General features: G+C 34.7%; 2 protein-coding genes across 2 annotated transcripts in view; both read right to left on the bottom strand.

Moving 5' to 3' along the window:
- Nucleotides 1–1,581: 1,581 nt before the first annotated feature.
- Nucleotides 1,582–7,733, bottom strand: LOC128546531 (uncharacterized). Its single transcript, XM_053517178.1, has 3 exons — nt 7,089–7,733; nt 6,200–6,512; nt 1,582–5,916 (listed from the first exon to the last, which is right to left on the bottom strand). Exons 1-3 carry the CDS (start codon nt 7,731–7,733, stop codon nt 5,603–5,605), a joined length of 1,272 nt encoding a protein of 423 aa, XP_053373153.1. The 3' UTR covers nt 1,582–5,602.
- A 29-nt stretch (nt 7,734–7,762) lies between these two features.
- Nucleotides 7,763–26,132, bottom strand: part of LOC123531925 (uncharacterized) — a 40,034-nt gene continuing 21,664 nt past the window's right edge. Inside the window, exons 2-5 of the mRNA XM_045313230.2 lie at nt 12,861–13,417; nt 10,948–11,235; nt 8,524–8,955; nt 7,763–8,373 (exon numbers count right to left, since the gene is read on the bottom strand). Of these exons, the coding sequence (XP_045169165.2) occupies nt 7,763–8,373; nt 8,524–8,955; nt 10,948–11,235; nt 12,861–12,930 (1,401 nt within the window). The 5' untranslated portion in view covers nt 12,931–13,417. The remainder of the gene's footprint in view (nt 8,374–8,523; nt 8,956–10,947; nt 11,236–12,860; nt 13,418–26,132) is intronic.

The following is a 26,132-nucleotide window of genomic DNA, read 5'->3' as shown; positions in this document are numbered from 1 at the left end:
ACTGTCAAAGGACCATAACTTCTGTAGAAACAGTCGCAGAAAAAATCCTTCCTGTACGGTTATCTGCACATCAATCTTGTTCATCTGCGAAAGCAAATCAGGTTAATAGTGTGAAAGGAGTTGGACACACAAGATTTCGGGACGATGTACGGACAGACGTACGGACTGATGTACGGACAGCAGCAACGCTATATACGCCCCCATCCCCGACACACAAACACACATAAATATGTGTGGGGGCATCAAAAAGGTGGAGGTATATAATAAAAGGGTCATTATAACAGTAGCTATATTTGGGATTTTGTATTCGGCTTACTCGCCTCGTGGAATCCTTTCTGTCGAAATTCACTCATGTTTATACTACTTATTATAGCATAAAACTGCTGGGTTTTATTTTTATTATTTTCAGGGTATGTTTAACCTTGAGAGGACACGCGTTAACAGAGAGATTTCCATTCTCGCGTCGTTAACAAGTACGCGTTCCGTGACCAAGCGTAAACGTATTACTGCCCTATAACGGATAAATAAACAGGAAATGACTCAAACGTGATCAAACAACACCAACATTCCCCAATTAATTACTTGATAGATAATGTATTCATTGTTTGCTTTTCTTACGCGTTTTATGCAAGCATAGCGTTAACACGTGTTTGTTTCATGTTAATATATCGTCAGCAGTAACCCTCTGGATACGTCGGTAACCTCACCCTACCTAGCTCAGGTACCAACCAACCACCCGAGTTCTGCATATGCTATAACACGAAAAAGCTTGTGTTATCTCTACATTCAGGAACCTTTTAACGTGTCCGTTGGTGTCATTTCAAACAATAGCAGATTTCCGATTAAGCCAGTGCTTAGGAACATGTATTTGTAGCATATTTCATTAGCTCTCACGAACAGACTCAAGCAAACCGATTTTCCTATTCATTTGCTTGGTTATGTTCTATGTTTCAAAAGAATAATCTTATAGAATTTATTATCTATCACAGCAGCACTATATTTAAGCCTCATGTTGCGGCCGTACAAGTCTCCCTGTACTTTAGTTTATACATAATTTATTTTAGGTCGATTGTGAAGGAAGTTCTACAACTTATATCAATCACTTTCGATATCTCATTCCTGATGGAATCCATCGCCACGAGGGTAAGAGAGAAGAGGCCAGTTTCTCTTTTAAGCTGAGCGCCAAGCAAGGGAACTACTGGTACCATTTTCACGTCTTTGGTACGACGCGACCCACGACCTCCCGCACTCGAAGCGGACGCTCTACCACTAGGCTATCGAGGCGGTGTAAATTCCCTGTACTTTGACACAGTATTTTATATTATGTTGCTCCATCGGAACCATAGAGAACATTCTTTTATTTATATGATAGAATTTCGCTTAACGTATGTCTTTGTTAGAGGTTTTCTTAGGAAATGTACGTTAACTGTAGTGTTGTCTTCATTTAAGGACACTCGCTACAGTTTCGTAATTTTTTTCTCAATAATAGATTTTGATGAAATGTTTTGTATTCAAGATCATGTTATGATGTATTGAAAAATGAAATAAAAATACTAGGTCTCCAGCTTTGTTTCAATTTAATTTGCCCCTAGATATGGTATTATTTTTAACATTTTTCAAACTTTCTATAACCCTAAAATATATTTCAGTAAAGTACAATAATCAGCATAAATTTGATATCTAAGCATTTTTATAACGGAAAACAATATATCTATTTGAAACATGCTCAGAGAAATCAAAAGAAAATGATTTTGTGAAGAAAGGAATACTTGTTCAGCAGACCCAATGGCTATTTTTGCAAATGTTTGTCAATTTTAAGTTGGTACTTCTGCTATTTTATCGAGTTTCACATAATAGAATTTAATCAAACTCTGCACATACCTTCGGTTATGTCTACCTAATCTAAAACAAAAAGAAAATTGATAGGTCACTATATTAGATTTCCCTTAAATCAAATTACAACGAGGTGGGGTGTGGCGGGCACTTATACAACGCAGGTTGGTACGAAATACTCTTTCAGTGTTTGAGCAAATGACTTAGAGATATATCAAATTATCAAACGGCAGATTTCTTAATAAGCGAATTTTAAAGTGTTTCTGAAGCATTTTGATGTCATAGAACGATGAAAGTTTCCGCCTTTCTACGAACAAAACCTATAGTTTACGAATACGGATGTACGGTATGGGTACGGTACGGGATTAGAAACAGCTGTGACTCAATGCAGAGTTGAAGCGCCGGTATAAATTACAGACTCCAGTATATGTTGGATTGAAGCAATTTGAACTAAAAGTACTTTTAAAATGTATATATTTTTGTAACCATGGTGATACTTACCCTAACCTCTAGTCATATATTATACATATTATTCATTAAATGCATGCGAACATGCAATAATTTGCGAATTTTTGCCGTACGCGACATTAGATAATCACTTCCGGGCATGCGCAGAAGACCTCTCCAACTCTGCAATGAGCTATATCGATTAGAAACACAACCAAATTAGCACGGTGTTGGGGTAAATATCGACTCGTCCGGAAAAACTAAGCGCCTTTAAGAACATTTCTTGAACTATATATCAGTTAAAATGTACAATAATATAACAGAAAAAAATGTTCAAAAGTTCATGCTGGCTATAACTATTCGCAACTCTGCCTATTTATACTGATCCTTACTCTAGTATGTTTTGCCTGGGATTGACACTAACATGCGAAGAAGAAAGCTTACCACGATAATTAAAATAACAAACTTCAGTATCCGTGCAAGGAGACTTGTATAACGTCTTACATGGATGATAGAGCTCGATCCTTTCCTCCTGGGACACCAGTTCCCATCGTGCACATGCAGTGGACTTCTCCAAATTGATGACGCACTGTTTCGTCCAGTTTTTAACTATATAATTATTTTATCCAAACCAACACCGACGACTAGAAAGCATGTTGCATGGGACCGGAAAAAAGGCCGACGAGGAGCTGCAGATCAAGCGACCATCCAGTTTACGTAACAACGCAGAATATACTTGCATAGCATTCATGTGTTAATTTCTGTTACAGAATTTTTAAACGTAAAAATGTATTTTCTTTTGAATTTTGTTCAGCCCTATACTTCTTTGGAGTGTACTAAATTGAGCATACAAATGAGTAAAAAACTGACATAATAGCTTTGGCCCTAGATCAAAATTTCTACAGTTGTACATCAACAACTAATGCGCCTTTATTTTCCGATCAAATGCTCTACGTTGAATGCCAAATTTGCCAGTGCAGTTGGTAAATTTGCCAGAGTTCAAATTATCTACAGCTTCAATAGGATTTCTGTCATATAATTATGACCATGTCTATGATAACGGACAGTCTTTTTTCCAGCAAAACATTTTTATTTACAAAGTGTAAAGTATCCAATGATTACAATATGTATAAAGTAAATCGAAGGTATTCAGTAGATCCAATATAATATATCAATAAACCAAAGTTATTAATTTATATATCTTGTGTATGCATACCTTAATACTCTACAAAGATAGAAAATTGCCTCCCTTTGTTTGAAATAATCAGAATATGAATTACAATATCTATGCTCTTACAAATCCCTTTCTAGCTTTGACTCCTGATTAATACGTTCTCAACGATCAAGAATTTCTTCATACAAGGGTGTTTAACTTATATCACAAACAGACATATAGGCGTATGTTAAATGATCAGTACTTCAGTGCAAAAAAGTAAATTTGAAATCCGGTACAGCATCAAATCATTTTGCATTTGCTTAGATCAAGACGGCAAAATTGTATTAATAGTTTATTTTTAAAGTTTTTATTTCTGTTTTTTTTTTGTCATTAAACCGCTCTTACAGTGCGCTTCTGCAATCGTTCGAACAGAGTTCAATGCAGGTATGAAATTAGTTTACTTAGTTTTAAAATTGTTCAATGTATGATGGGCTATATGGCTAGAAGCGGTGTATCAGCGAAATATTAAATATGGTACGAAATCTTCTGGAAACAGATTGGATACATTTTTGTCGATGACTCATAAAATTTTTAATTTTGTTAAAACATTCTATGTAGAGTTTAGAGCCCGCATTAGTTCACTTGTAAAACAGTTGACAATTCGAATCTCAGTACTGTCTTAAAACGATACTCCAGTTCAAGCAATAACTCGTGTATCAAAAGAATCACGCTTAACAATCATACGTTCCTCACGATTACTGTCACCTTATCTAATACAACACAACCGCTTATGCCGTTCCTCTCTAGTGGGACATAGCCTTTTCAGAGATAACACAATTTTCTCATTTTCTTATACAGCCATCAGAAACTTGCCCCTTGATAATGTGCGTATATTTGAGCTAATGAGCATTGCTTTTATTGTACTGCTTTTGAATTTTTAAAACATGATTAAACGTTACGAGAGTTACATCATACTGTCTTTATGTCAATATACCGACTGTTGAGATCATACAGGCGGTAGACTTAATAACAATCGGTGTTGCCGTAGTAGGTCGTTTTCGAAACGTCTCCTGTATTACATGAATACTACTTTTATTGCACTTTAACCAAATTTTATGACAAATATCTGTTACCATGTGAAGGAAATATTGTGCCCAAGCTCTTATTATCACCTTGTATTACTCTTATGTGGATGGTTAGTATGAAGCTGCCCAAGCATTGTGCTCTCAAATGTTTCACCTATTTTTTAAATATTTTAAATCAAAGAACATATATCTATTGAAATTGTGATAATGAGAAAGGCGGAATGTACGAATTTCAAACGAATTTCAAACATCTCGTGCCTGTCTTTAAGAAAGTTGAATTTTACAGTGTTCAATAAAATGCTGAAGATCTCTCCATCAAAAAAGGATCTCCGAGACTATACATATCCATGTAAGAAAACTCATTTTGATTCATCTACAATATAAAATCAAAGAAATGCTCAATTAAAACACATACAAATGTCTCAAGCACTGGTAATTAAGTTCATGCTACAATCAGGTTCTTGTTTAGTTTAATGTCTACGCCAAGACTACACACGCTGATTCCAGCTGTCTCATAACATCATTTGCATGTTGTTTGTTTCGAAGTATATGTACTGATCTAAATTATTTCCCTGTAGCATGTTTTTATTATTATCGTGTGAGTCATAGCACTCACATTTGAATGCCACAAGTGCGCATGAAAATGCACGAATATCCTAATATCTTTTTATAATCCATTTCTCCTCTTTTCCCGCACAAAAATGCCTTTTCAATATCCTACCTTCCATACAAAAACCCATTTCAAGTACCATTTAATCCAAAACCCTTTTCAGTACTTTCTATCTAACCTTTATGGTGAAAAGGCAAAAACTACCCATATAATTCCTTTGCATTTACATGCAAAACATAATGGGTGTGTTAAAATACTTTTCAACAGTTTCGGCATCAACATATTTTAAACAAACCTAATGTAATTAGTAAAGAACTGTAAAGTAGTGGACACACATTTCCCTATCATTTGAAAAAACAACAAACAAACAACGCAGTTCTAAACTACTGAAACGGGTATATAAATGAGACAGACAGAAAAAAAATGTCTTTCAAATATCTTCATTGTTTCTAGCCTTTATATATATCCAGTCTAATATCTTAATTGCTGTGATTTCTTAATGATCTCTTTCTGCATTTCAATTGTGTCTATTCCAACAAAACTTGCCGTGTCTAGTAGTGTTCTCGTCGTAGAGTTTTCTGCATGTTTTTTCCGCCATTTATCTAGCAAGCAAAAGATAGTATTGTACATGTCGCCTCGGTTGTTGGCAATATCTGCTTCTATTTCTACGACATGTAGTCCAAGTTCCAGCATCAAGAACTGGAAGAGAGCGCCAATATACTTGGAAGCAATCTTTATATCAACGTTGTTCTCCGGGATACAATCTAGCCTCTTACTGGGTATAGCTATAAAGTACACAACGCATCTGTGAAAGTTGACAACCAATCTAGATAAATATCGTCTAGTGAAATCACTGGGGACATTAATATTATGTTTAACATGAAAACTTGTGTATGTGCTCTTATTACATATATCATTTTGCAATGAATGTGATACAGAAAGACCATGTTTATTTTTACTTCCGACTATTTACAAAACACTTTTTATGAAAACCCTATCTGATTTTAAAACATATGTTAGCGTTTCAAACTGTGTACAATAGTAAATGCACATTAACAATTAACAAACCATATTTTTGTCTTTCTGGCGATGTCTCAAGCTGTTTGAGCAGTTCATCAGTATGATAGTCTTTGGTCACCGTCAACAACTCTATCAAATCACCTAGTGTAGCAAAGCCATTGCTGCTCCTCCATTTATACAAAATGTACAACCTTCTCATATTTGTGTCAGAAGTCTTTTGAGCAGCTCGGTCAACTTCAATAAGACTAAGATGCAGTCTTAGACGAGCAGCGAGACTGATAGCTTCTTCTCTAACTAAGTAGATTGCGAGCCGACCGAGATGTTTGTCCGTTGGTTTTTCTTTTAACAAAGGGTTCGTCTCCTGCAACAACAAATAAATATATATTCACTTGAACTACATAAAATCAATATAAATGGTCTATTCTTTAGGATAAAAAAGAAAAGATAAATTTATCACAACAAATCAACCTCTTTCCAACTATTCAAATCTCTCACGTGGCACTTGGAAATAGTTCATCTGGTTAGAAAGATGGAAACAAGTTCTAATTTTACACCGTCTAATTTCAATAATTACCTCGTTACATGACAGCCATACTTAGCACAATGAAAAGAAAAATGGAAAACAATGAAAACCCTTTTGTCCACTTTACACAAGCTGTAATGAAAACAATGAAAACCATTTTATCAACTTAAAACCGAATGTAATATATTCAACGAATAAATCCATGAATACCATCCACTTTTATAAGCTCATACACTCCCTGTTTTGAAATAGTTCACAAGTCAATGTATACTAACGTTATAAATATAACTGAAAATCATGGCATGGAGCAGCGTTGAAATTCATAAGACTCTTCGTTTTAGACAATGCTGCAATTTACATGAATGGTGTGTATTAAATTTTATCAAAACAATATAAAACATAACACGCTTTTACCAGCAGTTTACTATGGAAGACATCTTCGTAGGTCAGACCGTGTTTTAATGTGTCGTCATTACACATGGCCTCTCCATCTCTCATAATGGCTGCAAGCGAAACAAAAGACGTTTTGTGTTCTGGACACTGCACCCTGATCTCGTAATCTTCATTTGTATGTCTGTAAACTAGAAACACTTTTTGTATCCTTTTCTTGACAATTTCTAGAATCTCAACTATCTTGTTTCTTTCCCATTCTTTATCTCTCGAGTAGTTTTTTAAGTTGATATACACTTGTGATTCTTTCCAGAAGATTTCCAGTTGTTGTGTCTCCGAGTCAAGTCGAAAGCAGGCATACAGGTTGTAGATCTCGGGCATGTCGGGATTTTTTTCAATCAGTTTCCATTCCTTTAAGAGTCCGCCGACAAGAACATAGTAGAAAGTTGGGGGCATATGGTTGTCAGGAAATACTATCTGGAAACGTTTTGTTTTAACCGATTCATTCATTCTTTTCAAATCATACTCTGTCCTGTCTGGAAGCAAGCAAGGCAATATGTATTTTATATGCGTTTTGTCAGATTTGTAAGGCCGGATAATAAATAGATGAACCAACATGTTCAACAGTTTGTCTACATTATGCAACAACGTTTTGTGCTCATTCATCATTTTGACTGTTTCAATCACATAGTTTCGGTTTATAATGCCATTGTGGTTGTACATACTCGTGCGAGTTTCATCTCTCTTTGTTCTTTGTCGTCTCTTCTTCTCATCAAATTGTTTAGAAACTTTGCTAATATGTTTGGCTCCAGTATTATCAAATTTTTAAGATCCTCGTGCAAAAAACAAATCACATGTCCTCGGTTATGCTGATGACCTAAGAATGCTTCTAGTTTTTCTTTATCTCTCATAGGTGCATCCATACTTTCATCAAGACATTGTAGATCGGCAAATGTCATGATAGCTTTCCCACTTGATTTTATCTCTCTAAGTCTTCGTTTCAAGTCTATCCATTGAGCTGGAATTTCTTCATCCATTACACCAAGTCCCAATTCCAAGATTCGGTTTCTCAGGGCAATCATATCTGAATTGTTTTGTATGGTGTTGTCAACTGCTATACATTCTACCTCGGACATCTGCAAGATCTCCCGAACTTCATCGAACTTCCTATTAATTTCTTCTTCTGCATTTGCCTTTGCTGCCTGTCTTAATTTATCTATATGTGTACCAACAATAACAACAGGTGCCATTCCGCCTTTTGAATCTGTTGCAAACGCACCAATTGACGAAATCCAAAACTTCAGCGATTCTAAAAACAATCAAAAGCAAACTTGAGCCATAATAATATCATAAAGTTTGCTGTAATACAATTTTTAAGTTATTATATCAATGAAATAGTTTTACAAATAATCGGAAAATATATATTTGTAGTCGTACAATATAATAAAAAATACGCTACCTTCTACGGTACATTCTTTAATTATTCCTGCACGAAATTGTAACTTGTCTGAAACCTTTTCTTTGAAGTTTAAGCTGAGGTCAACCACAAGAACGTAGACAGCTGATGGGGACATAAAAATTTGATGCGTGGAATAATATGTCGATTGGCCAGCAAAGTCCCAGTATGAAAAATATATTCTTTCTCCTCTTGTGTGATATTTTTTGCGGAGGATTTTCTTCATATACTGGACTCTTGATTTTTCTGCTTTATCTGCGTTGAGCGGTTTTTGCTTTTTACCTCTAATATTTTCATCAGCATTAACTATAAGCATAATATCGGCGTCTAAATTTTCTTCCTTTATATCAGCAGTACTCGTATCATCTGCCTGATTTCTCTCTACGCTTTTCATGGCTTGGGCCATTCTTTGCACATTGAGGTCTTCCATATAGCCTTAAAATGGTAATGGGATAAGTCATAATAAATACTTGTACAGCATCAAAAACAAAAACAAAATCAAAAACTTTTGAAATCTTAGTAAGTATTGTTTGCGAACCGTTTGAAATATATTGTTAATGAAACCTGCAATAATTGAACTTTTTAATTTCGCATGGATTATATTGAAAAAAAATATTTAAAAACATCTCAGGAAAGCTCGAATATATATTGTAACATACGAAAGACCCGTGGTGACATTTCAACTTCATTATTTCACGCTTTCTGTATCCTGATTTCACGATTTCTACTTCATGAATTCACGATTTCTGCTTCCTGATTTCACGATTTCCACACCATGAATTCACGAATTCACGATTTCTGCTTCCTGATTTTACGATTTCCACTTCACGTATTGACGAATTCACGATTTCACGAATTCACAATTTCACGAATTCACAATTTCATGATTAAACTTCATTATTTCTTGATTTCACGATTTCACGAGTTCACGATTAAACTTCACGATTTAACGATTTCTTAATTTCACGATTTCCACGAATTCACGATTTCACGATTTCAAATTGGAGAATGGAGGGGCATTTTCAGATGGAGAAGGCAGGGTGCAGAATATGTTCAAATGTAGGAAAGAAGCAGAATTTTAGTCAATGTGGCTAAAAACTACAGCTACCCTGATTTTTTGTAATTCTTGAAGTTGCTAGGTTATGAATATTATTAAAGTGGGTCTGGAGGTAAAATTATCATGGAAGCTTTATACATTTCACACCTTCTTTTGTTTTGTTATTAAACTCTCCAGCATGGCACACTGGTGCAGTGGAAATGCCTAGGACAAGCAATCTGGTGATGCGGGTTCTAATCATGCCCGTACCAGATATTTCTGGGATGCTTTTCAGTGTAGCCTGGATCCCCAAGGTACCGATGTACTTAATGAATATGTCATGCACTAAAAAAAAACTAAACTTCAGCTGCACAAAAAAAAGAACTCCACTTCTTTACCAATATCTAATCCTTGATTTTATCGCAAATTAACACCTCGACACTTTTGAAAAATCAAGTCTTTCAAATGTCTAAAAATAAGGCCTTATTGTCAAAGTTTTCTAGGTCAACTCCATGTAATAAGGGCCGAAACGAGTACAAAGTTTGTACCCGGGTACCCGTTGAACAATTACACTCGGGTACCCGGGCTAATACTGAAAATACGACATACGTGCCTTATGATTATTGATTGTCATCCTTATTTATATGAGGATATATGGAACAGACAGCCATGTTTGGGAGTAGTTTATATTTCTTCAAAAACAAACAACATAAAAATGTCAACTAAGATGGCATAAAATTATTCAGGGGGAAGCAGGATGCAGACCTCATCCATGTAAATTAATCAGCCATAACAACGAACAAATTTTCATGTTTGTTATCCAGTTACATTATCTAATATACCATTATAACAAATGTTTACATCGGATAACGGGTAGCGAATATCTACCCCGGTACTAACGATTTTCTACCTACCCGTTGGTACCAGGGTACTCGTTTCAGCTCTACATGTAATGTTAAAAGCTGTGAAATCGTGAAGTTAAATGGTTATGGGCGGCGGTTACCGCCAAAATTAGTAAATATACAATCCATTCATAAACAAGTCAGTCAGTGCAGTGCATTTCAACGCCGTCTAGTCTAAATGGTGAATTCGTAAAATCGTGAATTCATGAATTCGTGAAATGCAAATCGTGAAATCAAGAAATCGTGAAGTTTAATCGTGAAATCGTGAAGTGGAAATCGTGAAATCGTGAAACGAAGAAATCGTGAAGTTTGATCGTGCAATCGTTAATTCATGAAATCGTATTCGTGAAGTGAAAATCGGGAAATCAGGAACACAAATCGCGAATTCGTGAATTCATGAAGTGGAAATCGTGAAATCATTAAACAGAAAGCGTGAAATAATGAAGTTGAAATGTCACCACAGGTCTTTCGTAGTAACAAGATATAGACCTTCACGTTTTGTATCCCAGTGTTTCTCGCCGTCAATCTCTTTACACCGTGAAGATACCTCATTTATTTCAAATACTTCTGTAGGAATTTGATGTTTATCAGGGCATTGCACATCCATGTTATGAAGCCTTTTAACTAAAGTCGTTTTTCCAGCTTGTTGATTTCCAATTATGTTAACTCGTACGTGGTTTGATTTTGCTCTTCCACACCTCAGAGTTTGACAAAGCAAATCCCAATCCTTTGTTTCTATCTTTTCTTGCAGAGGGAGTTGATCCGTACCTTCTCGGTCTGAAGCATTCATAACTTTTTATAAACATTTATTCTAAAGAATTTAATGTCATAGATAAAAACAACAAGTTTAAATATCCAGCAATGAAAGTCACGTTCTGAAAACGCAGGCTCCTCAAACATAAACCAAACACATAGACACGCACATAACCGACACACACAAAGCAAGCACATAAGGTCAAAACAAACAAATTAAGGAACACAGTGGGATACTGCCTTCGAACGGTCAGTAGCTAAACCACCAATGGGGAGCTTAAACCGGTTTATGGTACACCTCACCTAAAAGCTAATCTACAATTTGAAAATCATAATGCAAAATCAAAAATTTCAGGACTAAACTATTCAAAGTAGAACAAACAAAACAAACAATCTAAGGTACCGTAATCAAATGATAAAGGTAATATGCTTGTGTGTTCGGGTTTAATAGTTTTATGTTTTTTTCAACCTTTTTCCAGTCATATAAACGGCGGTGTTTACCACAGGTACCAGACCAGGAAGAAAATGCCACTGTACATGTTATACCCTACCCCATAGTTTAATACAAGAACCATGGTCATAAACGGGAAAGTGTACTAACCAACATTTCTCACCTAAAACACGCAGTTCGATAAATGCATACCAAGCATACCGAAGAGGCGGTAATTTATCTTCCATCTGCAACAGGCACATTGTGTCAATATTTCAGAGATACTCCACATATTTTATGCTTTCGTCAACGTTACAGAAAAAAACAACTTGCGTGAACTTTCCTAATGAACATCCGGTCTAGAGGTCACAGCAGTGTGCACATATTAGAGAGACACCACAACATAACAGTATTGTTTTGTATTTGCATGATGGTAATTATACATGGTTTGCATGTAATTTAGTTTCAAATGGACAGTGGTATATATTAGACCAAGACAATGTGTTTAATGTCTTAATATTTCATTGAATTAATGTAGTAATATGTACATAAATCAGTACATTTAGTTCATTTTCAATTGCATGTTGTGGTGGGTCTTTAAACAACCAAACAAATGCACACAAACAAAGTCTGAATGCAAAAATAATCACCCTAATAATTACAATAAAACTCGAACTGATGAATAAAAACCATCTTAGAAATAATTCTGAATCTGAAGCCATACATTTGACCACATTTTTATTGTTTGTTTCACATTGCACATTTTAGCGTACATTAAATAGTTAAACGTCAACTGACATACATTTTCACATTTATCCAGTCAGAGTTATTTTGTATTCTAGATCGGAACTTAATTGTAAAGTTCATCGAAGATTTTTTCTGTAACTTTGATGAAACTATAAAGTACGCGTTGATACATGTCTCTGAGAGGGCTATGACCGGTACACAAACGGTGACGATGGAAGAAAAATTATCAATAGAAAATATTTACCGAACTGCGCGTTTTTAGGTTGGAAATGCGCGATTGAAATGGGTTAGTATAATTTCCTGTTCATGATCATGGTTCTTATATAAGCTACTTGTACCATTTTATGTCTTTGGTGTGATGTGGCCAGAGATCGAACACATCACCTTCCGCACACGAAGTGGACGCTCTACCACAAGGCTACCGAGGCAGTTAATAAAAGTAATAATAAATAGCAAATAAGATTGTTCCTACCTAATTTGGTATCAGGTTCTTCCACTTTTTCTTCTGCGTAATGAATTTTGACAGAACCTCCCAATTGCATTTCTATTGCCTCTAAGATACCATTCACTCTCGATATTTTTCTTTAAATGGCATTTTTGCACGTAGAAACAAACCTCCTCGTATAGCCGAATCAGTTTCTTCATCACTTTCGTAGTACGTAATGACATGTACTTGAAAAGCTGGCGCTTTAAATTTGGCCTGTAGGTTTTTAATAGATGTATCATCGTCCACTCTAACCAGACCTGGAGCTTTCACATAAACAAAAACTCTATTTTCGTACCCACTAATGATATCAGCACTCAAATGAGTCCATCTAGACGTGTTGAGATTTGGCGTGAGAATGATATTTAGCTGTCGACCTGCAACTGTCTCTTTTGATTTTGCCCTGTCTATATTCTTTACAATCAACTTCGAACGACATTTGAACTGTTTAAATCTGTTCGCTTGTTTAATAAAAGCGTTAGCAACATCGCATTTTGCTTGAAGGTTGTGCCCAACAATTAAAATATGCAATGGATCTGATTGATCTGTAAAACAGTATAAGGTTATGCATAATTCTGTGATAATATGGTTGTTAGGTCTTAAAATTGTTACGACGATTTTACTGAAGTAACTAAAAAGAAAATATTGGAGATTACGACATACGAGTTTTGTGTATAATTTTCTAACATTAACTCATCATATCAAAATGCTTTATTGTTACGCTTTACTATTGCACGTTTTCAATGTTTTAACATAAATCATATTCACAGAAATATATATATTTCATTGCAAAGACGTGTTTATACACTAAGAAAATATCTATTAAAAGGCAGGAACAAAGTCTGCATTTCATTTTGGAAGACATTTTAAAAACTTAACCTTTAAAAGGCAGAGTCAGCTCGAGTTGTTTTGTGAAGTCTCCTACCCCATGTTCACAAAACATATCTCGGTCTCTGCTAAGCTAAAGATTTAAATTTTGATAACAGATTTTACTAGAACTTCAAAATTAAATTCCAGTTGAGACTGGCCGTAAATACCGAATAGTCACGTGAAAATTGTAATTTACTGCATATGCAATGTATATTATGAATAGAAAATAAAATTTCATTACCAAACTAGGCTAATTTGGAAATTGTTTGTAAGCATGAAGCCAAATATTGATTCCAATTACATTTATTTTGAATCTGATAATTGGCTTTAGAGAAAAAGACGTTTTAACTTTTCATATTAGGACATGTTTCATCCTCGGCCGCTATGTTTTTAAAGATGAATTTCAGGTTAGCAATTTAAACCAGATGATCATTCAAATAAAACTATGAATTCTGATCATCGATTTCACTGTTCTAGTAAAATAAAATGTTTTAATATCAAATCCATGTTTTAGGCCGATTGAGTTTCTTTTTTATTTAAGTAAATAATTAATAGATGATATATCCTTAAAATTATTTTTGATTTAAGCAGCAGTTTCAGAGGAGGCAACTGTTTTGTTGCAATGGCAACCATACCTCTACAAAAAAAAAACCCGCTTCATTTGAGACAATTTGGTAGGTGATTACCAAAGAAATATTATTAAATACTATGATATTAACATTATTTTCTTTTACTCTTTCAGTTTTAATAAAAAAACAACATGTTTTCTGCTAAAAACGCATTGTCTTAATTATCTGTCGATCTGTTGTAAATCTTCTCTTGGTAATACTAGAGAAAATAAAAACAATTTATGTTGTATACCAGTATGGCATATTATGAGCTTGTTAACACTTTATTTGACACTTCTTTATTTTAGCTGGATTGTGATGAAAGCTCAAGCGTATTTAAAACCACTCTCGAGTCCGCTTCCTTGAAAAACCAGTACAGCGTGATCGTGACCACGGTACGGCTCGAACTCACGAACCCCTAGGTTGAACGGCCGACACCTTAAGCAGAAGACCACCGCTCCGCTTATTATTACTTTAACTAGGTTTGTAAATTTGAAAAATGTCAAGAACAAACAAATGCAAATATGTAAACAAAACTAAATTAAAGTGACAAAGTAGGTACTAAGGAAGCAAGCTGTGCTTGTGTCAGCATGATATTTAGATGGGCAGTTACCATATTCAGTTATAAGACGGCAAGTTGTGTAAGTGTCAGCATGGTTCTAGGTTAAGTGTACCAAGATGGTAAAACACCAAAGTCAGTTATAAGGCGGCAAGTTGTGTTAGTGTCAGCATGGTTTTAAGTTAAGTGTACCAACATGGTCGAAAACAATGATCAATTATGAGGGGGCAAGTTGTGTTAGTGTTAGCATGGTTCTACGTTAAGCGTTCCAAGATGGTAAAGAAAACGTGTCAGTTTTACAAAATGTAAGGGAGGAAGTTGTGTTAGTGTCAGCATGGTTCTAAGTTAAGCGTGCCAAGATGGTACAAAAATCATAGTCAGTTATAAGGCGGCAAGTTGTATTTGTGTCAGCATATTTCTAAGTTAACTGTACAAGAATGGTAAAAAAACACGGACGGGAAAAAGAGGCAAGTTATGTAAATGTCAACATGGTTCTAAGTTAAGCGTACTGACATGGTCGGAAACCATGACCAGTTATGAGGGAGCAAGTTGTGTTAGTGTTAGCACGGTTCTAAGTAAAGTGTACTTAGATGGTCAAACAACATGGTCAGTTATAAGTAGGCAAGTAGTGCTAGTGTCAGCATGGTTAAAAATTAGGTGTACGGAGATGGGCATTCATCATGGTAATTCATAAAGAAGCAAGTTATGTAAGTGTCAGCATGGTTTTAAGTTAAGCGTGCCTCGGACCGACGGACGGGTGTGCATGATTAATATAGATCATCCATAAAATTTTTCGTATCAGCGGCACAGCTATGAGAAAATGATGAATAACATCACTGATCAATTGCAATATATTTACAAAACATAAACAAACAAAAGATAAAGATGTAATGGGTGATTTCTGCAACAGTGTAAGCATATATATTGTTATAGTATATACTGCTTGTTGACTTCCCCTTGTATCATGGTGACATAAGCTATTGAAAGAAATACGGGATAGATTTGACGGGTTCGGAGCTGAAAAAATAGGTTCTCTTATTGTAGAAAAGCGAGGAGAATATGTAGAGAGACAATCAAAGTCAATTATTTAATATTTTATTATGCTTTATGGTACTAAATTAGACTTTATTGTAAATTTATATTTCATGAAAATATTTTGTGACAATGTCTTCCTTTAATGGTCAACATCTATGCAAAACTATTAAGAAAGACAGATTTTTAGACAAGAATAGTATGAAAGTCTGATCCCTAGGTGTGACTCTGGCCTTAAAAGCAAAGAATTGAGTCTGGTTTTGACATACAATGTACTTACAGGGGCTATGTTGTAGAATTTCAATTATCTCGGAGCGAACCTTTGAACCTTGCCCGAAGTTTAATTTTCCAAGATTGCAACGTGTACTTTATTACCTTGTTTGCCCAGAGTTTAAGTCTTAAATGTCTTTTGTGACAGGATGGACGAACCGGGGACAGAACCTATCGGAACAATTTAACACTCATTACAATATTTACAAGTTTATTCACAGGAAAATGATTATGTACAATGAATGAGAAAAAAACTAAATATAAGAAAAGAAAAAAAACTGAGCTCAAAATCCGATTTCTAAAAGATGTTCATTTCTATCAATTACAGTTGATTGTTCATGTGACGATTAAACAGATGGTTACTTTCTCTTAAACTTTAAGTAGCACTAAGAACTAAACTTTAGTAAAATAATGTCCTGCTAAATCGCGAAAACGTTAACTCCTTTTTGGCTCCCCATGTTCAGTGTTTGTAGTGTTTGTATCCCTGAGCTGTCTCAGTTGACTACAAAAATCAGCGTCTTGGCGGTTAAGGCAAAACCATGGGACGAAAGATCTCTGCGCTGGGAAATCACATCCAGGCGAGTAAAATTCAGCAAACCTCGGGTAAAATACTTCCGAGTCGTGACATCACCAGGTAAAAAGTCGTCTGGTGGAAGAAGCTAAAAAATATAACATACGGTAAGCACCATAGCAAATACAAATATGGGCATAAACAGGGGGTCGAACATAAAGTGTTGTTGTGGAAGCCTTTATGTGAAGAGCTGTTGTTGTGGGAGTCAAAATGGCGGAAAATGACGCTTTTTTGTCGAGAATTTTCTGAAAAGTTCGTAAGTGTAACTCTGTTTGCAGTTTTCTTTTAATTTCAATATAGCCCGTCCAGAGAGCTATGTTTTTGCTTTAATCGGCACCAATCATTAGTTAAAAAGATTTAAGAACAAAAATGTTATTGAAGGCACCAGTTGGCTGATTGGAGTAATATTTTGAAAGACCTTCACTTTTTTTTCTCCATTTTAACGTATCTAAATCCTACTCAGGCCTTTATTTTGTCAACTATGATTAATCACTTGCTAATTAAGAAATTCATCTAAATTTCACGCTCATAAATACAATAAATACATTAATTGCCGATTATTTTTACTTTATGCATGTTATGTTGTTGTGGGTATGACTTTATGACAATTTTTTGTTGTGGGTTAACATTGATGGGAAGGTCCTGGGGAATGTAAGACAAAATCCCCTCTAGACAAAATCCCTCCCCCCCCGCCTGCTGTTTTTGATTTACCCGGACAAAATCCCCCCTGTGAAATTCTCAAGGTGGACAAAATCCCGCTTAAGAAAATATCAAGTTGGACAAAATCCCACCCCCCACCCCGTGATATTTTTTTATTTACCTTTTTTCAGAATGGAAATATATAAACATACAGTGAAAAGAAAATATATAAATAATTACTGCAGGTATAGACCAAGTATGTTTAAATTTATCAATTCATTAACATCGAATAACATCGAATAATATGAAGAAACTTGAAAAAATCTTGTTATTTAATACTGATACGTGTAACATGTTGAAGTACTTAAGATGATAGAAAGTTTTAAGTTTAAAAATATGTTTGTTTCGGTTTATATGCATTTTGTATATTATCTTGTTAATGTAATATAGCCGTTTTCCCTTACGCATTTTGTATATAAGTATATGTTATCATACTGCTGATGTTTCCCGCTATTGTGGAAATGCATTCAATTGTGTAACAACTTAATTACATAAAAAGCAAGCATTGTAATAAACAACATAATTAAAAAAAATTAAAACTAGAATGTGTCTGTAGGACACAGGGTGTGCCCCCACTGGTACATTTGTCACAAATAAGGGGCAATAATTCAAATGAGTCTTAATGAGGTATACCCTCAACAAACATTTCATGAAAAGGATTAATTATTCTAGGCCATAAACATTTTGAGATATGAGCATGATAAACAAAAAATCCACTATAAGGAGTACAATTTGAACAATCTTGGTAGAGGGGGAAATAAGGACCATTTGTGTGGAATTATTTCAAAATCAGATCATCGGTTTAGTAGAAGATGTCGCTTGAAGATTTTTCTATTTTTAGATTTGGCGCCCCTATGTGCAACTAAGTGGAACCTTTTGAACAACTTTAGTAGAAGACATCCATACCCAGTTTTATCAAAACCCATTCAGCGGTTTTGTGCTCGGGTGAGCTAAAAATTCCAAAAAAAAAGAAAATCAACCTGCCTACCCTAGTTTTTTTTAAGCATGTTGCTGGAAACAAAGATTCTTTCATGCCTGAACAGATTTTACCTGTTCTAGGCTGATTAAACATTTTGCACATCTTGAAGAAAATAATGACATATCCCCTTTTAAAATATATACATTCATTATCTCTTTGTTTGTACTGTTTACACTGTGCATATTAAAAGACAAACAAGAGGGCCATGATGACCCTGAATCGCTCACCTGAGTAATATGAGCCACATGTTTCAAATAACAAACTGATGCTAAAATATTAAGAAGTCACATTCATGGTCACTGAAAGTCAGTTTATGGTCGGTGTGCAAAACTGTAGTTGTCATCCAAATTTCATGGTTGTATCATAAAAGACACGAAAGTAGGTCCGTAGGTCAAGGTCACAGTAAGGTGACCCCTAATCACTTGGGGTCATCAGGTAATTATACTTAAATAGTCTAGAAAATACGATCTGATAATTTTCGAAGTAATTCTTCCTATATAAGTCATATAACAAGTGACCCCCAGGGCAGGACCTCTTTTCACTCCAGGGGCATAATTTTAACAATCTTGTTAGAGGTCCACTAGGCAATGCTACATACCAAATACCAAAAGCCTATGCCTTGCAACTTCAGACAAGAAAATTTTCTAGTTCTTTTCCTATATAAGTCTATGTAAAATTTCAGACCCCCGGGGCAAGGCCTCTTTTCATCCCAGGGTAATATTTTGAAAAATTTTGGTACAGGACCACAAGGCAATGCAAAATACTAAATGTCAAAGGCCTAGGTCTTGTGGTTGTAGACAAGAAGATTTTTAAAGATTTCTTCTATATAAGTCTGTGTAAAACTTGGGACCCCCGTGGCGGTGCCTCTTTTCACCCCAGGGGCACAATTTGAATGTTCTTCATAGAGGACTATTAGATGATGTCACAAGCCAAATATCAAGGCTCTATGCCTTTAGGATTTGGACAAAAATAATTAAAAATGTTTCCTTTCGGATGCCATGGCAACCAGTGTTCTGCATGGAATTCAATTCTTTGAACAGATTTGAAAGAGAACTACCAAAGAATCATTTCTGTGAAGTTTAGTGTAATTCTGCCCAGTTGTTTTCAAGGAGATTTTTTTAGAAAATGTTGACGGACACGCGACACACGACACACGACACAGGACGGACGACGCACGTCGGACGACGGGCATTGAGCGGTCACAAAAGCTCACCATGAGCCTTTCGCACAGGTGAGCTAAAACAAGATGTTTCAATCTCAATGAATTACATGTACACTCCAGTCCCTTCCCATAGTCCTAGTACTGTCAGTGTAGAAATCTTCACAGTCTGTAAAAGTACATTATCATGTATGTTATGTGCATAACACTGCTTAATTTTGAATCAGCTTACACTTTTCAGTGATACCCAGACTCAATATGGCCAGACCTGAACCCAGGATCTTCCCATCAATGTTTACCCACAACAAAAACTTGTCATAAAGTCATACCCACAACAACATAACATGCATACAGTGAAAATAACCGGCGATGAATGTATTTATGAGCGTGAAAAATTGGATGAATTTCTTAATTAGCAAGTGATTAATCATAGTAATATCAACATAATGGTATGAGTAGGGTTTAGATGCGTTAAAATGGATAAAAAAGTAAAGGTCTTTTAAAATATTACTCCAATCAGTCAACTGGTGCCTTCAATAACTTTTTTTGTTCTTATATCTATTAAACTAATGATTGGTGCCAATTAAAGCAAAAATATAGTTCTCTGAACTGGCCATATTGAAATAAACAAAGTTACACTTCCGAAGTTTTCAAAACATTATCGATTAAAAAACGTCATTTTCCGCCATTTTGACTTCCATAACAACAGCTCCTCACATAAAGGCTCCCACAACAAGAGTTTACGTTCGACCCCTTGATAAAACTGCTCCTTTAGGTACACCATACCTCCGTAGGCTCCCATAAATATTACGTGCTACTTATACAAAATATACATGCTACTAAGTTCATACGTCACGTGATTACAATACGTCACTTATTACTTTCATTATTTCTCAAATTAATTAGTTACTAGTGTATGAAAAGATATAAAAAGATTATGATGAAAAATTATAGATAAGGAAATGATGAACTGCAGCTATTTTTACAACCACAAATTAACAAAATGCAATGTAAATTAAACGTTATACGATAGCTGGTATGAATGTAATATTGCCTACCATACAACAAAACGGACATTTTATCGATATGCTATAGACTGGCACACAATAATTTTAAATTGTAATTACATATTAAATACACGGTACTATAGATGCCAACACATACATTTATATATTACAATGCAATGCTGTACCGGCGTTCCATAATTACCACGAAAAGATTGACATACACGATTTATGACAAAGATAACTTTCAAATTCATGTTACACAATTTTCAATATAAATTGTACAAATTATACCAACGAAACATTTTAGATCCCTCTTTCGAAATAATTTACAAAAGTCTGAAATTTTATTAATAAATTAGCCTAACATACCGAAACCAGCTAATCTCTTGCCGAAAAGTAAACGTTTTACAAAATTCTGTAGAATGAACAAAAATTTACTAAACAAAAATCGTAATTAAAAAATTATACAAAAATCTAACGAATAAATTCTTACCTCGATCGAGCAAAATTTCTACCCAAGAATATGAAAGTGACATAATTTCGTCTGACTGTCAAAAATGTTTGGATTTTCACGGGACTCACGACATAGCCGTGAACTCATGCTATTTCGATTTTCACGGGAATCACGACATAGCCGTGAAATCCGATTACTTTGGCGCGGACGTGAATTGGCCAATTTAAGGCCCGTTATAGTGGTTTAGGGGATACTGAACTTTTTTAAAATATCAACTTCCTTATTACTGAACCGAATTTAATAAAATTTACTTGGAAATTTAAGTTATGAAAAACAAAATAAAAACATCAGAGTTTTTTATGCGTAAAATCTGACATTTACATGTACCTCAATAACTCAATAAATTTACAGAAAGATGATGCAATACATGCATTTAAACTACAGATACATTGAGACCCGTATGTCAGTTTGTGACAGCTTTAAACTAGTAGAATTTGAGAATATCTCGAGAGGACACGAACAGCAACACTTCTCTGGCTTCTAGATCTGGTCATGCACACATTCTCTATGTAACTTTACTTCAATGAAAAACAAGAGGGCCAAGTTGGCCCTAGGACGCTTACCTGAATAACACACCATAACACACCATAACAGTGTAAACATGTTTGACCTAGTGATTTCATAGAAAAAATATTCTGACCAATTATCATTAAAATTGGAGCAAAAAGTCTTGAGTATGAATAAGTATTTTTTATTTGACCTAGTGACCTAGTTTTCGAACCCAGATGACCCATATTCGAACTTGACCAAGATTTCATCAAGGATGTCATTCTGAACAAATTTCATGAAGATCAATTGAAAAAAATCATCCTCTATCGCATACACAAGGTTTTTTTTTTATTTGACCTAGTGACCTGGTTTATGACCCCAGATGACCCATATTCAAACTTGACCTAGATTTTATCAAGGCTATCATTCTGACCAAATTTCATGAAGATCAATTGAAAAAAATACAGCCTCTATCGCATACACAATGTTTTAATTTAAACCCAGATGACCCATATTCGATTTTGACCTAGACTTTATCAAGGTAACCATTCTGACCAATTTGAATGAAAATCCAGTGTAAAATGCAGCCCCTATTGCATACACAAGGTTTTTCCTTGATTTGACCTAGTGACCTAGTTTTTAAACCCAGATGACCCATATTCAAATTTGACCTAGATTTCATCACGACTACCATTCTTACAAAATTTCATGAAGATCAGTTAAAAATACAGCCTCTATCGCATACACAAGGTTTTTCTTTGATTTGACCTAGTGACCTAGATTTAACCCGAAATGACCCATTTTAAAACTCGGCCTAGATTTTATCAAGGTTATCATTCTGACCAAAATTCCATGAAGATCAGTTGAAAAATACAGCCTCTATCGCATACACAAGCTAAATGTTGACAGAAAGATAGACGACAGACGACAGACAGACTACGGACGCCGGACATGGAGAGATCAGAAAAATTCACCTGAGCTAAAAAGGAAAAAAAATCATTATTAAAGTTAAATTGTTAACCTAAGCTGAAGCCTGTTCCGGTGGTTAGGCCATTGTTTCACCGGTTTATGAGAGGCCAAATTAAAATATCTATCAAATATGTAAAATAATGGGGCTGTAAAGATTAATGCATTGTTATTATAATGTAATTTTGCTTTTACATTTTCTCTAAACAGATTGCAAATTATGTTAATTCTTAGAATTGTGGGTCCTTGCTCTAGATTATTTATATATATTCTCCAACCTCCGAGTCTTAACAGCAATAATGGTGTTTAAATTATAGTGTCTTTACAAAGACAGGAAGACTATAGAATCTAAAATAAACACTTTGCAGGCTAAATTCCATCAGAAAAATATCAAATTTGGTTGCAAGATGCTTTATAGCATTAATTGCCCAATACTGCTACATTCAGAGGACGCTAAGTTGTAGATTATGTTATAGCCACGGCGGAATGTTTTAAATAGGTAAAGCATTTTAAGCAATTCAAACAAACGCACATTTTTGGATGGCAATATTGTACTTCATTGGGAGCTGGAGATAAAGGGTAATTCAATCCCAGAACAAAACCACTCCAAATACGCTCAAAACAATAAAGTGCACTGGAATAGTAATCTCGAAAAAGCATTTATAAAAAATATCAATCTTGAAAACTTAGAAATACTGCATTACCAGTTACAAAATTGTCCTCATTTTGAAGATAGTATCGAAAACAAAACGACAAAGCTCGAAGACATTTTTAGAGCTCGGTGAACAAAACTTTTCCAATAATTGTGGATTTTTATATTAAAAAGAGAAACAAAGTAATTCTACGAGGCTACGAAAAAATCCAAAAAAAATGTAGAGGTTCCTACGGTGCCCCTAAAGTGACATGTTACGCACTTTTTTTCCACTTAGGTAATGTGAGACTTTTTTTATTTCGTTTAAACGAAATCATTTCGTTTTAACGAAATAACTATTTCGTTTAAACGAAATAACTATTTCGTTTAAACGAAATAACTAATTCGTTTAAACGAAATAACTAATTCGTTTAAACGAAATGATTGTCTCACATTACCTAAGTGGAAAAAAAGTGCGTAACATGTCACTTTAGGGGCACCGTAGGTTCCTTTACGGCCTAAAACCTAAAATCCCCGAATATTTATGACTTTTATTACCATTTAAAAAGGTAAATATAAAAACGATCCCAGGCCAAAACACGTTTAAGTTTGACGAAAATATTTATCCTTCCTAAAACTCTAATATTCAATTAAATTCATAAATTACCATTGCAGCAATACTTAAATCCATCCCTAGCATTTTTATTTGAACTGGCATTATCATTGTAGGTTGTCACCCTTGAAAATAATCCGATAGTCAATATTGATTTCCTGGCTGATAAAATTTTGAGCAAATTATTATATGAGCCGTGCCATGAGAAAACCAACATAGTGGCTTTGCGACCAGCATGGATCCAGACCAGCCTGCGCATTCGCGCATGCTGTTCGCTTTCAAAGCCAATTGCAATTAGAGAATCTTTTAACGAACAGTATGGATCCTGACCAGACTGTTGGTTTTCTCATGGCGCGGTTCATATAGGAAAACTATTTTCAATGATTAATTTCAAATATGTATTTTTATTTGTGAATATCTTAGCAGGTGTGACAGTATACCTCAATTAATCCACTCTTCAATTTGACCTGAATATATAACTGAACATATTCTTGATTCTATTTTTGTTTTAAAATTATCACCATCACTTATGATATGAAGCATATAGTGAAAATCACTTACCTGTTCAGTTGCTTTCACTTTAGAGACAAATAAATCATATTTTACCAATCATGACAACCTATTATCGCATATATCGGTGTTCTTGACTTTATGAACAATACGATAGCATATTTAAAATTGAAATAGGGCAAAAGCTTATTGCTTCCGTTTAACATCAAAAATTATTTTAAACAACTGTTGGAGTTCTTTAAGCGCTGATGTAAATTTTACGGTGTTAATTTACAGAACTGCATATACCGACAGTGGACGATTAAATAAAGATGTTTGAAATAATAACGTTCATAATTGTCTCATCAGACAAAATTAGGAAAAAAATGACAACAATACGAATCAACATAAATTGCATTAGTTCCGACTGAAAGTTAATTTTTTGGACTGACGAAACATTTGACAACACGAGATAAACGTCAAAAATATTGGGGCGAACGGTGAAAGCTTGTGAGTTGTGGAAAGCACATTTTATCATGTTTTAATTAGCACACCTCTAGGCATGTAAAGTTAAACGAAAGTACTGTTACATGGACAACAGCATTTAAACAAAATGGGAATACAAGAATCTTCATATAAGTCTAGTTTTCCTCAGGGAAATTGCTATACCTCTTTGTAAATAAAATAATCATCGGATTTAAATGTTTTATGGCGGAATTTAACGGGAAAGGCAACGTTGTTATTATAAATCATTAAAAGAAGTGAAAGAATTTTCTAAATCGGCAAAAAATGAGTAAGTAATGAGCATTTAAATATTTTATCAAAATGGCGGCCATTTTGTTTCCATAGCGGATTTATCAAATTTTCACCTCTCTCTCTCTCTCTCTCTCTCTCAAATCAAATGTATTGTAATTCAACAATACGGATATAAATACAGGGAAAAAGAAGAAAGTGAAGGAGATCCACTAATATTACATATGCGGTTTATTTAGATTCTGTCCAATAATAAATATAAAAGAATTCAACCGGTTTCACTGCTTGTGCAGATCTTCAGAAGTGAAAATAACGTCAATAACGTTGCATAGGAACGACGTCAAATGACGTCAAAATAAAGGGACGTTACTCTTGACTAGTTATTTGCATTTGTTAGTTATGTCTTGAGTTAAGCTCTGGTTTAAATATATTGTTAAAGAATTGTTCTTTTTCTTTTCTTAAAATCGCATTTGTAGATTGTAATTTATACAATGGAAAGATCATAAATGGTGGTTGTCTTTGTCCAGCACATGTGTCGATATGTTCACTGACATACAGCATTCGTGTATTTTTGTCTCTTATCTGTTGTCGGTGAACAGTTATTCGTTTGCGTAAAAAATCCCCTGTCTCACCAATATATTCTTTCTGGCAGCCACAACATCTAATAACGTATATTAAATTTTGAACATCACAGGATAATGTGTTTTTGATTGTGAATGATTATCCGCTTCTGAAATTAAATGTGTTTCCCTCCAAAAGATGTTGACAAAGTCCACAGTTTGATCTACCACATTTCGTTACTTTTGCAACTGATACGTTTTCATCAAATTTGGCCCTTGTTAGCATTTTCTTCAGATTTGCAGGTTGGCGTTTACTTTTAATGATGGTATAATTCTGTACAATCTTTGTCATTTTTGGGTCTGCCTGTAGAACAGATAAATTATTTTTAATTGCACTGTAAAATTAAAAATGTCTAGGGTTGTGTGTGCTTATAAATGGAATTATTTTAGAATTTGTTTTCTCTTGGACTTGTCGGAGGGTCTGTTTGTAT

This window comes from Mercenaria mercenaria, chromosome 11 (assembly GCF_021730395.1).
Source record: "Mercenaria mercenaria strain notata chromosome 11, MADL_Memer_1, whole genome shotgun sequence".
Taxonomy (NCBI): domain Eukaryota; kingdom Metazoa; phylum Mollusca; class Bivalvia; order Venerida; family Veneridae; genus Mercenaria; species Mercenaria mercenaria.
The sequence above is the reverse complement of the archived record's forward strand: the minus strand, read 5'-3'. Positions and strand labels throughout refer to the sequence as shown.

What these genes read in the sequence shown, in the direction of transcription:
- LOC128546531 (XM_053517178.1), bottom strand. Translation starts at nt 7,733, where the DNA reads ATGATGAATGAGCACAAAACGTTGTTGCATAATGTAGACAAACTGTTG. An exon ending in TCTTCCATAGTAAACTGCTG is followed by an intron (nt 6,513 to 7,088) that starts GTAAAAGCGTGT and finishes TTGTTGTTGCAG; the next exon opens with GAGACGAACCCTTTGTTAAA. An exon ending in GCCAGAAAGACAAAAATATG is followed by an intron (nt 5,917 to 6,199) that starts GTTTGTTAATTG and finishes TGTACTTTATAG; the next exon opens with CTATACCCAGTAAGAGGCTA.